The 18,581-nt window shown below is 32.9% G+C and overlaps 2 protein-coding genes across 2 annotated transcripts in view; both read right to left on the bottom strand.

The window, feature by feature from the left end:
- LOC142345824 (2-oxoglutarate and iron-dependent oxygenase domain-containing protein 2-like) overlaps window positions 1–2,580 on the bottom strand; it is a 421,406-nt gene extending 418,826 nt beyond the window's left edge. Inside the window, exon 1 of the mRNA XM_075398225.1 lies at window positions 2,571–2,580. The gene's annotated coding sequence lies outside the window, so the exon portion shown is untranslated. The remainder of the gene's footprint in view (window positions 1–2,570) is intronic.
- Window positions 1–17,820, bottom strand: part of LOC142346252 (1-phosphatidylinositol 4,5-bisphosphate phosphodiesterase gamma-1-like) — a 74,676-nt gene extending 56,856 nt beyond the window's left edge. Inside the window, exon 1 of the mRNA XM_075398768.1 lies at window positions 16,944–17,820. Within this exon, the coding sequence (XP_075254883.1) occupies window positions 16,944–16,996 (53 nt within the window). The 5' untranslated portion in view covers window positions 16,997–17,820. The remainder of the gene's footprint in view (window positions 1–16,943) is intronic.
- Window positions 17,821–18,581: the final 761 nt, after the last annotated feature.

The following is an 18,581-nucleotide window of genomic DNA, read 5'->3' as shown; positions in this document are numbered from 1 at the left end:
CGATGCCAGAGTACAAACAAACAAACAACAAACAAACCAACACTGAATTGTCTATTGCGGTCTATACTCTTTTGTTTGTGTCAATTCAAATTGTCCTCATAAATCCCTCCCTTTCCCATTTTGGAAATCTACCCCCAATTTTGAATTGATCACGTTTTTAAGGCCTCAAAAAGGGGAGAAAAGCAAAAGCAACGGCCTTACTTGGTGCATTATTGATTGTTTTTTTACCCCCGATCCCCCTTTCCAAATTCCCAGAGGACAAAGCTGGTTGATAAACAAAAAGACGTGAGATTATTTGTGATTGTTTGTTTATTTTGCTTATTCTTTGTCTGTTGGTTTGTCTCGTAGGTATATCAAGTCCAATTCATGTCAACTGATTTTTCCTCTGATCTGATGGAAAACAAACAAGTCTGTCCGCGAGCAGGGCAAATAATGTTTAGAAGCAGGTAACCTACTTTGATTTTTCAGTTCACACTTTGACCACGATGATATTGGTATAAAATCATGATAGAAAAATTCAGGCCGATTTAGCAGTGAAATTTTAAATAAAAAAGCACTTCAAAGGGATCGCGCAGCCAGATAGAGCCGTTGTCGCTGCTGCAAATCGATTACGCATAATTAACTATCATGAGTTATTTGTCATAATCAATTGCACTTTACATGAGGATTTATTAACTAACATTAGAATGTAATGACTCATTGATACATTTTATCTTGAAAGGTCATTAGAAAATAATCAGATATGCTCGATTTAAAAATTGAGAGCTTTTTGAAATTTTTTCCGATTTCGAGACGTATGTCGACAACTTTAAACACGCCGAGAGACAAGATATGTGACTCACACGCCAATGAATAACTGGTTTCGACAGAGTCTTACCGTTTAAAAAGAACACCTATTGAAAATTTATAAATATCGTAAATATCGAAAAGAAATCAAAAATTGAAATAGAATATTATGTCAAATTCCTTTTTTGGAAAGAAGTTAAATTTAAGTTTTTAAATTATGTATCTTATAATCGCAAACAAATGAACTTTACCTTTTAAAGCGAACCAAAAAAGTTTTCATGTCAAAATTTACGTTCCAAATCGTAAAACTAGTCTTTTTTCGTTTTTTGTTTAGTAGAAAGCACGAAATTTTGTACATAAATTAACTCAATCTAATGGATTCCCTTCTATGCTAGTTTTAAGTTTCAATGAATTTTGGATCAACTGGTAATATGTTCAGAATTCAACCAATCATGAGATGAGAAGAACGGAGCAGTGTTGAAAAACATAAATTTTCTTCGTTTATTCACAACTTATTTTTTCTGATCTGCTTTCAAGGTTTTGATATGTTATCAGTGGCATAGAACCACCACTGCTCCGTCAAATAGAACTTACCTGTAGTACATGGTTCTGAGAAGTATTTTGCAGCAATAAAGAAGAAACTACTTCTATTTCACTAACAGAAACTTACTGCTTTATTAATTAAATGAATAACATTGAATAGATTCCTATTGATATTCCGTTTATTTGGGTATAAAAATAATTGAATGGGGAATTATTAAGGGTTCAATAGGTCATCACAACCGTCAGACAGAATTTAAGAATTTAAAACCATAAAAATTGAAAAAGAAAATATTTCCTACTCATTTTTCTCTAAGTAGTTATCTTGCTTGTGTTATGGTTTTGAATGACACTTAAGGAACCAGGTTATATATTTCAATGTCAAAATAAACACCATAAAAATTATGACGCAGAGTTACAAAATATTACCTGATTTTATAGATCATTACATGAACCCTAAGATTTTCTTTTAATTTCACGAAAATTTCTTGATTTGAGCTATTCTTTTTTAATGAAAGCAAAATTTAGACGTTACAGCTTCATTTTGAATAAAATGAATTGATTAGTCAACTGTAAACCACTTGAGATCTTAAGTTAGTAAATTTTCTCTTTAATCGAAAATGCGTTAGCAACTTTCAAATACGGCCTCCGCGGATTCGACCAGCCTACCAAAATAGCATCGAGGACAAGCCTATCAGATTTAATTTGCATGCAAAATAGCCCGTTTTGGAAGTGAGCGAAGTAAACACAAAGAGGAGCGAAGGTTTTCAGTTTTGCTTAGTCTGTTTATTTCTCAGAAGCTTTTTTTTCGACGGCCAAAAAGAATTCTTATTGGGTACGCAAATTCAAATAGATTCTAAAAATATCAATTAAAAAAGAATTAAAAAACAGTTGTAAACTAAACGTTTTTTAGATTACAGATAATGGCAGCTAGCAATTGCTGAAATGAAATTTAATCACCTAGGTTTTATCAGTTTTTCACAATTGTTTTAATTTTTCTCCTTAGAGCATTTCCGTATTTCCAATATTGCGTAATTCATTGAGTGATTCTATTATTTATTTGCTGGAAACAGTGAGTTAAGTTAGCCAGAAATCGAACATGCAAGCAAAAGTTTATTTAAACCGATAAACGTTCTCGAAAGGTAAATATAATTACAGGAAAACACTGATCAATGAGGGGAAAAGACTTGAGGAGTCCTCTCTTTCAACAAAAGTAGTTTTTCAACGAACTGGGTACTTTCTAAATTTAATAAGAAAACTTTTCAAAAATGAGTAAATAAAAGGAAAAATATCCTTTAAAAACCGACTGAACTTAAAAAAATAGAAAAATCAAATAATTTCTTTAAAATACAGGTTCACATAACAACAAAAACTTTTTCCTATGCAATTGAACCTGCCAATTTGCTCACACAGCAACAGAAAGGCCATTCCAGGCTCAAAAAATTTTTCCAATTTTGAGGAAATATTGAATAACAGGATAGTAAATAGGCAAAAAAAATTAGTTTAAAAAAGTTTATCACTTTGGCGTCATTTTTCTCAACTGAACTACTTTCTTATGCCACACTGCTATTCAAACTGCTATTCCTTGTTAACAAAAAAATATTTTGGACAAAAGGCTTCGTTTTAATTCACATTAAATTGAATAAGACAACGAAATGGTAAAAAAAATGCTAAAAAAGTTTAAGAAATCGGATAGCTTTGAAACCTGAAAAAGTCAAAAATTTCAAAAACGCTATCTCAACACAAAACTGTTTTACGGACTATCCATTAAGATAATGCATTAGCAATTCATCACAAAAAAATTAATAACATTTTAATGTCCTCGCCCCTAATTTTTCCTTTTTTTCATGTTTTCTTTCCAATTTTTTTAAAATAGCTCACTTTTCTCTGCTTGCAAAAAATTTTGCAGACCTTTTACAAAAATAAAAAAAGCCTCTGAGAACTACAAACTCATGTTTCTATTTTTTCCTACGATTTGTGCCAAAAAATCATAATTTGACTAAACGATAAAAACCGGCCTTGCATACACATTCTCTCGTTTTGAAAAAATGTTGTAACAATAAATGAAAGTTATATAGTTAGCATAAACTCACTCACATTTTAAGTGCATCACGCAGCATCCAATTTAAAAAATGTACTAGCGCTAAAAAGTTGATTATACCTCGAATTATTGCTCTTTGATTGCATAACAAGTCTATCCGACAAACGAAAATAATTGTTCACTTGTATTTTATTTTACAATTTGAAAAGTTTACATAAATCCATTTTAAAAATTTAATAGTTAGTTGTACAAGCCAAATAGGCAGCATTGTTCGTCCTTTCCTTGTAATTATGACAATCACGTCAAAACCGATAGTGTTTAAAAACAGGTTTTGCATTTCCAGAGGCTAAATGTTTTATAAAATTGCCTTTGAAAATTCCGTTGAAAATGTTTTTTGAATTGTATAAATACATATATATATATATATATATATATATATATATATATATGTGTATAAAGTTTGAGAGAAATTTTACAGTCTTTATAATCATTATACTTATTATCTTCATTATATATCTAGTATTTTATATATTATATTATCATCTATTATAATTATCATATATGTTATCATTTTGGTGGTATCAAATTTGCTGTTAACTTGGCAGTTATAAATTTTATTTGTAGATCCTTCAATTTTTTGTTCAAAAGGTTCAAACTTTCTGCTTCAATGAACTGCCTTTGCGACCCGTTCTAGATCCATACAGCATTTTTAATACCTTGTGTAGTTTTTCAACAAATCAAAGTTAATCAGCAATACTTACAATTTGGCTGAAAATAATTTTTTTTCTTATAGATAAACTACATTCAAGGTTACGGTTTATCTATTAGAAAACCATAATAGATAAACCAAAGTTATGATTGTTCTACCAGAAAAACAATTATTTTCAGCTAAATTGAAAGTATTGCTGATTAGCTGTGCTTACTTGAACAAACTACGCAAGGTATTAAAACTGAGCTATATGAATCTAGGACGGATCGCAAAAGCACCGATATTTAACATAATCAAATCAATAATGGAAAGTCTATATTGGATCTCCTGTCGTTGTTTTTCAGGTTATTCAAACGCTCATAATACCTAAAATTTGAGAACATGTGCAAAAGCTTTTAAAATTACGTAGGAACATTTATCATTGATATCAAATAAAATCTATGCGATAAGCGAAAATGATTTAACCTTTGTGAAAATCAAAAAGGCCTTTGGAAGAGTTATCCATCTGACCAAAAACAGCAGCTAATTCGGATAAATGAGTTCCCTAAAATATTCATATTTTCTTTAATTAAAAAAATCAACTAGAAAACAACCTTTCTAAGTCCATAACGATAAATTTTTTTTGGTCAACCCGTCATCCCGTCAATTTTTGAAAATTTGTGAAGAACGATCCCGCGTTGTTGATATTGGTGATAAATGTTAAGTAAAATCTTTGCTCGTGTCTATTGCAAAAGCACTTTAATACTAAAAAAATACTTTTAATTTGTCATTTTCTGCAAATTGTTTCTTCAAAAACTATTTAATAAATTATGATTTGCTCTCACAATCAACAATCTTTGTATGTGTTGTGGCTTATCTGTGTGATTTGATGCAAGCAACCTTCACAAATTCCTCCTAATTACACTTTGATAGGTAAGAAAAACACAAAAGATAGGACTTTCTCATTCGTTTTTTAAACCAAATCAACAATTTTCTTATCCTGCCTATCCATCCAACTATACCTCAAAATGCTTTTCACTGGCTTCTGAGGCAAAAATGCAAAAGATTTTTGTTGAAAATCTCTAAAATTTTCGTTGATACTTTTGCTTTTGAAACTTTTGTTGAAAATCCTTATTCAATTTAGTGGTATCAAAGAGGTTTGGCGTTTATCATTTTTTGAGGTTCGGTCTCAAGACTGAAATATTTAGAACTAGATTACACTTTACAGCAGATAAACCCTAAAGCGACCCGTTCTAGACTTATCGAGCTATGTTTTCAACTGCTTGAGTAAATTAAGTATTGGATGGTCTTCAACTTCAAATGAAGACTTCAAATGAACTTCAAATGAACTTCGAATGAACTTAAACTTCACTTGAGTTAAAGAAATAAAAATTGACAGAAAAATAAAAAGTCCAAAAGTATCCTTGTTTTGAGACACGGCAATGCTAAAAACCTCAATAAAATTAACTGTGGTCTGATATGCTTTGATCAGAGGTGACAAAAAAGATTCCATTCAGTAACATCCATTAGTTTTATAGGACAAACAAATAAAATAACGATAAACAACTGTTCCCCAAGGGGAGAGACAAATAAAAGCGCTTCCTGAATGAGTAAAAAGTTGGACTGACCTTTATACCTTTTTGTTCAGATCAAGCAATGCTCCGAATTTAATGTGAACTGTTTGTGGACAGAACTGAAGTTGTAAAATTTGTAACAACAGACGTTTTATGGTATCATAAATGCATGTTTGCAACTCACGTGTGGAATAATTTAATCCCCCTTTTTTGAAAGCTGAATAAAAGAAAAAGAGAGGCGCGCAATCAATGCAAAATATTCCCAATACCTTCTTGAAAAGGTAAAATTGCTGTCTGATATTTGTTCACGTCATAAATGGATGCACAGTCAAGGATAAAGAAAATGTGGTATTTTTCAGTCCCAATTAAAGTCAATTACACAGTGGTTACTGCACAATTACTCCACGGAACCGTCGTTCAAATTTGAAAGACAGCCAAATTTATAAATTCTGAGTTTCTTCAAATTAATTCTTAAAATGGAAGGGGAAAATTGAATTAAAAATGCTGTACGTAGTATTTGAATAAGTAATGATGTTTAACAAGATTTTTAGACTTGGTGTTTGAGCTCAAGCTTTAAACAGAGGTGTAAAAAATAGTAATTCCAACTTAGAATTTTGTCGTATAAATTGAACATTTACGATTTACTTTTCCAGGTTTAGCTCCACAGAACAGACATGAATCAGCCGGACTTGAGTCGCGCACGATGCGGTCCGGTGCGAACCGAGCTCACAATTTGGGCAAAGTTTTGGCAGGGTCTTGCTTCTGGCCCATGGCCGACTCTTGGTCCGAGCGGCCGGCCGTTAGGAGAAAATTGAAAGAAGAGAAAAATGGGAAATCAACAATATTTCTCCAAATTTTGATTGTCTGAATTAAGTTGGCTTATTTTTCATTTTTAAAAAATGCAAAACAAGAAGAAAATTATTCTAAATGCTATATTTCTGTGAATACTGTGAGATATAAACACTGTTCTGCATTTATATATCTTATATGTCAACTGAACGTTTTTGTCGATGTCTAGTACTTTTCTGTCCCATGAGACCAAATCGGCGTTCATTTTCTGGTTTTTAGTTGATAAATTGTTATTCAGCATTCAGGGATTTAGAACTAATGGGATAGTTTATAGGCTGATAAAGTAGCTTTTCTGAGAAAATAACTTTTTAGTTTTTGAATGCCATGGTGTTAGTCAGCGAACCAAGTGTAAGTGAATAACGAACCAATCAAATCGAAACAAGTTGAAATTAAAAACAAGGAGGCTCAGTAACTTGCGTTTGCACATAATTTTTTCACATAGTTTCTTATATTGCTTGAAAATCACTGGTGTGTCCAATTAAAAAATTGCTTTAAACTCAAACAACTAAATAAAATATATAATGCCTCATTATAATTCCGATGATGCCCGCCATTAAAGAGGCTACGAGATAAGACAAACAAGAATATCAAATGAAAGCAACAGGTATCGATTACGACGTAAACTCAATTTGGCTCTATTCTTAAAAAAACATAATAACAAACCAAACTAGCATCCAATAAAAACTGAAAAAAAAATTAACTTGCTTTTCAACAGACAAGATTGGGAACTTTATTGAGTTTTAACACCAGAAAATACAAAAAAGTACGTCTATTTTCTGGAAATCAATTAATTTCAAAGTCATTAAATCTATTAGCTATAAACTGAAATCAATAAATGGCTGTATTTATAGCTCCATAGGAATCCATTGAGACCAGTCAAAAGAAATTGAGACATGTCCCTCTCGAAACTCAATTAAAATTTGTGAAAAAATCGTGTCTAAGCCATAAATTCATAATCTATTCACTAAGAACATTAAACAAAATCAAATGTGTTTTCTTTCGAAACACTTAAAATTATATGCCAGTTGTCATTAATGTACCAAGTGGACAAGACAGCAAAAAACGACGAAAATTTGAAAAACGGAAAAAGTTTAAAAAAACAAAGACATAAAACAAAGATATAATATCAGAGCTAAATTTCAATCATTAAAAAGATCGAACGGCAAACAAGATTCTATTTTATTTCATTTGAAGGAGGAAGCAATCTCCTTCTGCTGAGACTACAATACAAGGTGAAAGAAATGAGATTAAATTGAAACATAACAACAACTATCAACTTTTTGCAAACAAACATATCAAACGTAAAACTTCAACTGAAAAAAAACAGATTAACTTGTTACTGCCAAGGAAAAAAATTGGACAAGTCGTTGCTGAGAATATGTCAAAAACTTTAAAAAGAAACAAATAGAGACTGAACTCAAAACATAATTATTAATTTCACTCAAACTCAGTGTTGAAGCCAGAAAACCAAGGGCATTTCGTTGAAATTACTTTGTATGTTCCTTGGCCTTCATTTACCTATATTTATATATATATATATATATATATATATATATATATATATATATATACATATATATATATATATATATATATATGCCAGTAATTGAGCTTCCATTGATATGCACTCTGGTGTGTAATTATCATAAAAAAAGCAAACATTTTAAAAGAAAAAGCAATTACAATTCAAATATTTAATTGAATTAGAATTGTTCTAATTAAAATTTGAGTTAGAACAATCGGGACCTCTCTTCAATCCTATCTAAATTTCTAAAGGAAACCAGACTTGTCTGTAATTGAGATGAAAAAAAATCCAAAAGAAATTTAAAATGAACGGAGTCAAAATTTATTTCAAATCAATTTATGACCACAAAAATCAAAAATGAGGCAAAAACTCTCCTTGCTATGTCTGTTTAAATAAATTCATGTTTTTAGAGAAATAGGTATTTCGGTAATCAACAACTCTAATATATGTAATTAACGTGATGTATTTTTGATAATTACCGATTTAAAATAGCGAAAGGCCACGAGATGTTTCAGAACACTTTCATGGGGCCGGGCGTGAAAAAAGCCCTCGTCTGAAAAAAACTTCTGTCAGTACTTTTTATGTCTTATTTACCTGTAATATTTAACAAAGTGGCCAAAGGGAGAACATTTGGTGCCATTTTTTGTGAAGAAAAGAAAAGAAATGAAAAAGTATCAAATTTACAAATATTTATCCAAAAATTGCTTCAAACAATTCGGAAATTTTTTTTCTTAAAACGTTAAAACAAAAAGACTATCGTTAAATTATTGATTAAATTTTTATCACAGTTGATTGAATTTCATTTCAAGTGCTTTGCAAAAAAAATTGAACAAAACTTTCGTCTAGGCCCACACCTGGCGTTGAGCCCTTTCACCCGTCGGAAGAACATCGAAAGAGAGAAAAACAGGAATACAAAAAAGGTTCTTCTACTGAATAAAAAAAATTGAATTGAATTTCGAAATTAGCAGAAAAATTACTAGAATCTAAACTAAGTTCGAAAACACACGCAATCACTTCCAAGACTTGTAATTTGTTGCCAAAATCTGGTTTAAAAAATTTGAACACTTGCACGACTTTGGGAAGGCTTGGAGAGAGTTTCAAAGGACTGATAACAATGTCTAAGTCGTAGGGCTTTGACCCCTCACTTTCCATTATCAACAATTTTTTGAGCAAAATTTCGGATCAAGTTTACATTCAGCGTAATGTTTGGTTATGAATTTAATTTCTGCGTGAAAATTTGTCAAACTGAATTCCCGGAATTTGTTATGTCATAGATAAAATCTTTTCTTAGGGTATGTTGATAGCGCCCAGTTTTTTGTGGCACAACATGACGATTTCATAGGAAGAAATTTAAGCCATGGAAAGAATGAAATGATATACGTCAGATATTCTAAAAAGTCTGACAATCAAAAATTTTTAGTTGGCCAATTCTTTAAAAAAAAATCACAAATACGGCCAACTTAGTTTCAGGGAACTAAAGTTGTAGAGAATTGAAAAAACGTTGATCCAATCAAAATGTTTTGTTTCGAAACAAAGTGCTCCATTGTGAATTTCGCTTCCACTCTTTAGAAAAAGCTAAAGAAAGTCATTTTGGATATGTTGGTTCCAGTTCAGATATTCATGCTGTTGCTAAGCAACCGTCAACAAACTAAACATGCGGCCGTAGTCTTGTTAGATAAATGTCAAAAGACGCGATTTGCTTACAACTCATTTCATATTCGTGATTTGGACAAGCTCAGAGCAAATTTGAGGCTACTAAAACAAACAAAGTATTTATCCAAATTTTCTTCATTAATTGCTTTATTCACTCACCGCTTTTATGCTCATTAAAAAATCACGTACCATGGTGAAACATTTGATTGTTGGTGTTATTTGATTGTAAAGGTTAAATTGTAAACAAAAATTTGAGAAACGAACAAAAGCGTAAAACGACTGTTCTAAAACCAACATTTGACTCGGTTGGATTGCAAAATAGGGCTTAGATTAGGAAAGGCAATCAAAACTTCATAAATCAGCTCCGGAAGTTAATGCATCATATGGCTGCTTCGGTCATCTTACAGTTGCCTCTTCGAGTGCAGCTTCCACACGATCTGTGACGTCATTGTCTCTACAAACATTCCTGAAGAAAGGGGCACTCTTTAACGATGAGACTTTGTAAGCCCAAACAGCTCATATAGTCTGACAGTTTTCGGGAGGAGCTTGGTTTTCAGGATTTTAGGAGCCCATTTAATCTAATGATCAATTCAAAAACAGAACAATAGATAGTGATTAGAATTTTTAAAAAATTGCAAATTGGTAATGTTCTTATTGCCTAAAGGTGAATTCATTTGCGACTTCAAATGCTTATTTTTGCGTTATCAATCTGTTTTAATTTTTACAAAAAAAACTACCGCCAAACGGAGTACGACCAGCTTACAGTCTTCACGGTCCAGATGGAGTACTTTTTCTTCAATTCAGTGCAGTCAGCCAGGGCCGGTGAAGAGCAAAGTAAAAGTGTCGAGAAACTGCAGTCGTCACAAGCTATTCAGTTCGAATAAAGGTGTAACATTTCAAATTTCATAAGTTGCGATTATTCATTGCTAATTCAAAATTTTTAAAGATATATTCTCAATTTTTCGTTCATTCCTGTAAACAACTGATCTGTTTAGGTAATTAACGTTAAGATAATACTTCGTTTTATTTAAAAAAATGAATTGCATTTTCTTAGCTCTGTATCTCGAGGAGAGAACAACAGTCGTCCTCAATTTAATTTTATTTTTTGTCTCTGTGATTGTTCATTTCTAGATGTTACTGATTATAGCTTCAATTTTTTGACGTGAAAATACTTCTAAAAAATTAGTCTTATGTATGCAAAATTATACGTTTGTAACGTCCGTCTTCCGTTTAGCCCATACTTGGACTTTAGTACTTTGGGACTGCCTTCGGGAGAAAATTGTAAGAGAAAAAATTGGGTATATTTAACAAAGAGTATTCCAACCCCAATCAGAAAGATTTGAATCCATGGTAGGTTTTTTGCGTGAATTACTTAGCAACTACTTAATCCCAGAAATAACCTTACTCTGTTTTTTAGATTTAGAGTGAGAAATTTCTGATGTGAATTTTTAATGATCTGTAGTACAACCTAGATTTTAATTTTACAAATCCCATGGGATAGATAACGCAAATACTTTCATCAGAATTTTCATCACAACTTTTCTTCAAAAAATTTGCGCAGAGATAGTCGTGGACTCCAGCACGAGTAAAAAGTTTTTTTTTATTTTAACACTAGAACTCAATATGACCTAAAAGTGCAAAATTTCACAGGTATTGATAATTTCTATTGAGTATGAAAATTTACAGAACCGTCCAGATATAGAAAAAGTGATATTGATTGATTTACATCTTAAGTATGAAAAAGTTTTTCCCTTTGCCGTTTATGGCGAGTGTTAGTGCAGTTTTGTACTAAAAAGATTGTTCTCTGAACCTTAGAACGTGTCATTTGTATCTACAGGGAGGATCAGCAAGTTGGTTCATGGTCATCACTGATGGTGGGAAGTTCGAGTTAATCACTAAAATTTATGATTTATGTTCACTGATAAACTTGTGGTATGAACAAGTTTAAGGAAAAGATTCGGTTCAATTTAATAGCCATTATTCAATAAATTTACTGGGCCAAAACCAGGTAAGGAAGTTTTGTTTATATCAGTTTGCTTCAAAAATTTTGGACTAAGATATAACTAGATATAGTGCTAGTGATGTTATGTAGTATTGTCATTGCTGTTTTTCTGAGCTCAAAAAAGATCAAAAGGCAAGGAGAAAATTTGTCTCTGGTTGTCTGCAAATAACTGACATCTATATCTGAATAAGTAAACAGCAAATCTGTTAATTTACACCTTAAGTATGAACAAATTTTGCCCATTGCCGTACTAAAACTGCAAGTATTAGTGCAGTTTTTTTGCTCTGAACCCATTGTTCTTCTATCCTGAGAACGTGTCATCGGTATCTACAGGGAAGATCAGCGAGGTGGTTCATGGTCATCGCTGATGGTGGGAAGTTCGAGTTAATCGCTCAAATTTCTGATTTATGTTCACTGATAAACTTGTGGTATGAACAAGTTTAAGGAAAAGTTTCGGTTCAATTTAGTAGCCATTATTCAATAAATTTTCTGGGCCAAAACCAGGTAAGGAAGTTTTGTTTATATCAGTTTGCTTCAAAAATTTTGGACTGAGATATAACTAGATATAGTGCTAGTGATGTTATGTAGTATTGTCATTGCTGTTTTTCTGAGCTCAAAAAAGATCAAAAGGCAAGGAGAAAATTTGTCTCTGGTCGTCTGCAAATAACTGACATCTATATCTGAATAAGTAAACAGCAAATCTGTTAATTTACACCTTAAGTATGAACAAATTTTGCCCATTGCCGTACTAAAACTGCAAGTATTAGTGCAGTTTTTTTGCTCTGAACCCATTGTTCTTCTATCCTGAGAACGTGTCATCGGTATCTACAGGGAGGATCAGCAAGTTGGTTCATGGTCATCACTGATGGTGGGAAGTTCGAGTTAATCACTAAAATTTATGATTTATGTTCACTGATAAACTTGTGGTATGAACAAGTTTAAGGAAAAGATTCGGTTCAATTTAATAGCCATTATTCAATAAATTTACTGGGCCAAAACCAGGTAAGGAAGTTTTGTCTATATCGAAGTTTTGTTTACCTTAAACTCTAGATGCTGAACTTTTCGTTATATCACATCCTACCTCCTTTTTTGAGGAAGTTTGTATGGATAGGTTAGCCAATTCTTTCTGGTTGTTTTTATTTCTGCTTAAAGTTTTCGCGGCCCCTGAAGGTTGTTTTCCATCATTTACTGAAGTTTCTTCAATGGAGTTGGGTGATGCCACGTCTATTTTGTCCCTACTGCTCTCAGACTGTGTGTCAGTAGATTGCTGATCAGTGTAGTCAGTCTTGGGTGCTGCACTCCGGGTGTATATTTCAACTCGAGGTCGAATTGCATCAGCACTAGAGCCCATCTCGTGAATCCTGCCGACGCTGTTTTAGGAATTTCCTCGTCTGGTGCAAAAAGATATTTGAGAGTTTTGTGGTCAGTTTAAGGAGTGATCCTCGTTTTGAGCTGGAATTGTTACAATCTTCTGACCAGATACCGGAATAACTTTTTTTTGGCTTGTGGCAACTTTCTTGAAACATAAGTCACGGGATATCTGTCCTGTGAGGGAATTCTCCTATTGCTTTCTCTGAGGCGTCTATTCTCACGGTTGCTTATATCATCACGCTGTAAGGCTGAACAGGCGGGTTAGCACATAACCTTTCTTTTTTCTTTTCGAAATCGTTCTGTTCTTTTTTCTCCTATCTGAAGTTGTTTTTTTTCGAATTTTTTTTGAAGGTAAAAATTTTGTAGCAAAATCTGGTATCACTTGTCTTTAAAAATTCGCTAGGCCGACAAAAGACTCTAACCACTTCATATTTGATGGTAGTTTTGTATTTTAAATTTTCTCAACAAGTTTAGGATCGGGTGCTATTCCTTCCTTTCAAACTTAGTAACCAAGAACACTAACGCTGGAGACTGGTTGAGAGTTGGATTTTTTCATTGATGGTGAAATTCCTCTCACGCAGTCGACTTTTGACCGCAAGCTTCGATCTCTCGTACTGCTCTTTTGTTGTTTTATATACAAGTATATCAAATTGAAAGATGAACACAGCCATGATTCCTTTGAGGGTTGAGTCGATTCAATTCTGGAAGATGGTTGAAGAATTCTTTAAGCCCCGAGGAAGCCTGCACATCCCGAGGAAGCCCGCCCCAAGTAGTTCAATTTTTTTGTTGGATTGCACAAATGCAAGTTGTTTCTGCCTATACTTAGTTCCGTTCCCCGTAACATCACATGATAGCAATCCCAGAACCGTCAGTTGATAAAAATTACACGCCTCAAGACGCCTAATTTCCCCATCTAATTGAGTTTTACCAATCTCAGTCAAGATTAATGAGGATATCACAGTGCTATCAGCACCGGTATCAACTTGCATTTTTAATGGTCGTTTACTGCAATGTATTCCCATGGCGCCGACAGGTCAAACAATTTTTCCCGTTCACAGTACATATTCAACTCTATTTCGGAAAATTTTTGGACCAGACATGTTAGCCTCCCCCTCACAGAACTTGTTGTGCTGTTCGGACTTACCTGACATAGGCTGGGTTTTACTTTTGCGCTTTTTCGCACAGTGCCCCACTTTTTCACTGGTCACAATTCAAAGGTTACATTTATTGTACAAAGCCTGACACGTCTTGCTACTCTGTGGCTTACCTTCACTTTTTCGAAACATGTGACACTGTCTTTACTACCAGTGAACTTTTCACTCCTTGGCCTGAAAGTTTCATCCCACTTCTTCCTTCACTATAAGTGGTTTATTAACTGTTGAAGAACTCGCAAAAACCATTGCTTGACCTCTGAACTGTAAACTCCCCGTCATTTTCAAAAGAGTCATCGTTGGCTTAGTTTCGATGCCGTTTAATAGTCTTAAATTTGCCTCAGGGTCTCTCAAACCTGAGATGATCATCATTTCTACCAACTGCTCCTCGGGGTTGGTTTTTAGTTTCTGGAAGTCACAATAGCGTGCTTCATCTCTTAGGCACGCTATAAAATCATCGTCGGATTCTCTTACGCCTTGGACAACGGACAGAAATTTAGCCCTTTCTGCCGTTATAACTTTCTTTGAAGAAAAATAGTTTTCAATTTTTACTCTGATTTTATTAAAAGGAGTGTTTAGTGGTTTTTAAGGTTCACAAATTTCCTAAATTTCAGTAGTGCATCTTGTCTACGCATACTAAGAAAGAGATTCGTTACCTGTAGGTCCGAACTTCTACCGTCGCTGTTGAGTTTGTCTTCTTTATTCTCTGCGCAAGATTTCAGCACAAAAAACAATCTACGCAATACAGGAATCAGCACTCTGCAGAACCAAAATCTGTCGCTCTGTCGGTTGTCTGGACACCATTGTCGTGGTCTCGAGCACGAGTAAGAAGAGTTTTATTATTTTAATATTTGAATTCAAAATTGCCTAAAAGTACAAAAATTCACAGTTATTTATAGTCGCTATCAGTATGAAAGTTTACAGAATCGTGAAGATATAGATAAACTGATATTGGTTAATTTACACCTTAAGTATGAACAAATTTTGCCCATTGCCGTACTAAAACTGCAGGTATTAGTGCAGGTTTTTTGCTCTGAACCCATTGTTCTTCAATCCTGAGAACACTCTGTATCTCGAGGAGAGAAAAACAGTCGTCCTCAATTTAATTTTATTTTTTGTCTCTGTGATTGTTCATTTCTAGATGTTACTGATTATAGCTTCAATTTTTTGACGTGAAATTACTTCTAAAAAATTAGTCTTATGTATGCAAATTTATACGTTTGTAACGTCCGTCTTCCGTTTAGCCCATACTTGGACTTTAGTACTTTGGGACTGCCTTCGGGAGAAAATTGTAAGAGAAAAAATTGGGTATATTTAACAAAGAGTATTCCAACCCCAATCAGAAAGATTTGAATCCATGGTAGGTTTTTTGCGTGAATTACTTAGCAACTACTTAATCCCAGAAATAACCTTACTCTGTTTTTTAGATTTAGAGTGAGAAATTTCTGATGTGAATTTTTAATGATCTGTAGTACAACCTAGATTTTAATTTTACAAATCCCATGGGATAGATAACGCAAATACTTTCATCAGAATTTTCATCACAACTTTTCTTCAAAAAATTTGCGCAGAGATAGTCGTGGGCTCCAGCACGAGTAAAAAGTTTTTTTTTATTTTAACACTAGAACTCAATATGACCTAAAAGTGCAAAAATTCACAGGTATTGATAATTTCTATTGAGTATGAAAATTTACAGAACCGTCCAGATATAGAAAAAGTGATATTGATTGATTTACATCTTAAGTATGAAAAAGTTTTTCCCTTTGCCGTTTATGGCGAGTGTTAGTGCAGTTTTGTACTAAAAACATTGTTCTCTGAACCTTAGAACGTGTCATTTGTATCTACAGGGAGGATCAGCAAGTTGGTTCATGGTCCTCACTGATGGTGGGAAGTTCGAGTTAATCACTAAAATTTATGATTTATGTTCACTGATAAACTTGTGGTATGAACAAGTTTAGAGAAAAGATTCGGTTCAATTTAATAGCCATTATTCAATAAATTTACTGGGCCAAAACCAGGTAAGGAAGTTTTGTTTATATCAGTTTGCTTCAAAAATTTTGGACTGAGATATAACTAGATATAGTGCTAGTGATGTTATGTAGTATTGTCATTGCTGTTTTTCTGAGCTCAAAAAAGATCAAAAGGCAAGGAGAAAATTTGTCTCTGGTCGTCTGCAAAAAACTGACATCTATATCTGAATAAGTAAACAGCAAATCTGTTAATTTACACCTTAAGTATGAACAAATTTTGCCCATTGCCGTACTAAAACTGCAAGTATTAGTGCAGTTTTTTTGCTCTGAACCCATTGTTCTTCTATCCTGAGAACGTGTCATCGGTATCTACAGGGAAGATCAGCGAGGTGGTTCATGGTCATCGCTGATGGTGGGAAGTTCGAGTTAATCGCTCAAATTTCTGATTTATGTTCACTGATAAACTTGTGGTATGAACAAGTTTAAGGAAAACTTTCGGTTCAATTTAGTAGCCATTATTCAATAAATTTTCTGGGCCAAAACCAGGTAAGGAAGTTTTGTTTATATCAGTTTGCTTCAAAAATTTTGGACTGAGATATAACTAGATATAGTGCTAGTGATGTTATGTAGTATTGTCATTGCTGTTTTTTTGAGCTCAAAAAAGATCAAAAAGCAAGGAGAAAATTTGTCTCTGGTCGTCTGCAAATTACTGACATCTATATCTGAATAAGTGAACAGCAAATCTCTTGCAAAGTAAAATTTAAAAAGTTTGAATATACTAAGTTTAACTGACCTGATTTTTGGTTTGAATGTAATTTTAGTGTCACCATCATAATACGACATCATGATTCTTCCAGCTAAAAGAACTCGATTTGTTTTTTTCTTTATATAAGAGACCAAAGTATGCGGCTTATAAAGAGAAAAATCTTTGGCAACGTTTCACTTTCTTATCAAAAATTGGATAAAATCAAAGAACATAGCCGCCAAGAAATTGAATAGAAACTGAACTCATACAAACAATGATTAGTAAAGATATAACCAGCTTCAAAATTATTGATTGCTGTTAAATCTTCGGGAATATAACGATCAAACAAACACGGTAACAAAGAAATCAACAACCAAAAGTTATTCCCTATAAGGTTAACAGCAATTGCTAACAAAAAAGACCATTTTCGGTAGCGAAGAAAAATTGGAGGGAACAATAAAAAATAAAATGGTTGTGCTTTAAGCAGCCGTCAAAAAAGAATTTTGTAGTTTAGAAGCTTTGTTCTCTGTTTAAAAGTTAATTAGTTAAAATAACAGACAAAAGTTGATTCCGACGTCATTGAATGACGACAAAACAAATTACATTTATGGAATTGGGAAATTGCTTTGTCTTTACAAACACCTACAAAGACTAAATAAAAAATATTTTTTGTTCAACTGTTCACGAGGTCGTTGTTTTGAAGTGGCAAATGCTGGCTGGTAGAATTACCATGTAAAAACGTTATTGTTGTTGTTGTTGTTGTAGTTCCTAGACTTTCAAGACAAGAAACTTTATTTGAAAAGTTTAGGAAATAAATTTGACACTATTAAGTAGGTTAAAAAAATAGTGGGAAAAATTACGGATAAAAGACAATGAATGTTAGCAAATATGAATAATTATAAGTAGGTGTATGTTAATCGATGCGTGATTCAGCTCATTTTGCTATCTTTTGATTAGGAACCGGAAAAAATACAAAAAAATACAATACTTACTTCACTTAAACAAACAGGAGGCAGGTCAGGTTCTGAAACAGTCAAACATCAGCAATTGTTCACAACAATTGCTCAACTGAAACCAGTATTTGTTAGGGGGGGGGGGGGTAATTAGTAATGCTTAAGTTGAGAAAACCATGTGTATCCTATTGGAAATTATGTTATCGGTTATAGTCAGATAAAATATTTATTGATACAAATATTTTCCACGAACCTTTTTGCTTTGCATGTCATTGACCTTTTATTTATCTGAGATTAATAAATTTTTGCAAGGAAATGCCATCTGAGTGATTATTTCTCATAAAGAGTTGACAAGATAAATCATGGTTTCTAATTGAAATATTTGAAAACAACAGATCAATTTCTAAGAAAGTCCAATCAAAAACAGTTGACAATTAGTGCAATTCGAAACAGTCAAAACCATATTGGTGATCTCAAGAACAGAACTGACTGTTTACTGATAACGTTGGAAAAAATGATAACTTTTTATTTTTGGTTCTGCAAAAAAACATCGTTAATTAAAACACAACTCATGAACAAAAAACCTCATATACGCGAGGTTGAATTAAAATATAATTTCAGGAGTAAAACAAAGAAATTTTTTGCCGCTTGTTTATTACAGACTGTCTGAAAATTATTCGTATAAAATATGCTTTTTGAACGCTATTTCCATGAATTTATCTAAAATATCCGA

Source organism: Convolutriloba macropyga, chromosome 9 (genome assembly GCF_964194025.1).
Source record: "Convolutriloba macropyga chromosome 9, txConMacr16.3, whole genome shotgun sequence".
NCBI classification, from domain to species: domain Eukaryota; kingdom Metazoa; phylum Xenacoelomorpha; order Acoela; family Convolutidae; genus Convolutriloba; species Convolutriloba macropyga.
This window is presented reverse-complemented; position numbering and strand designations above follow the sequence as displayed.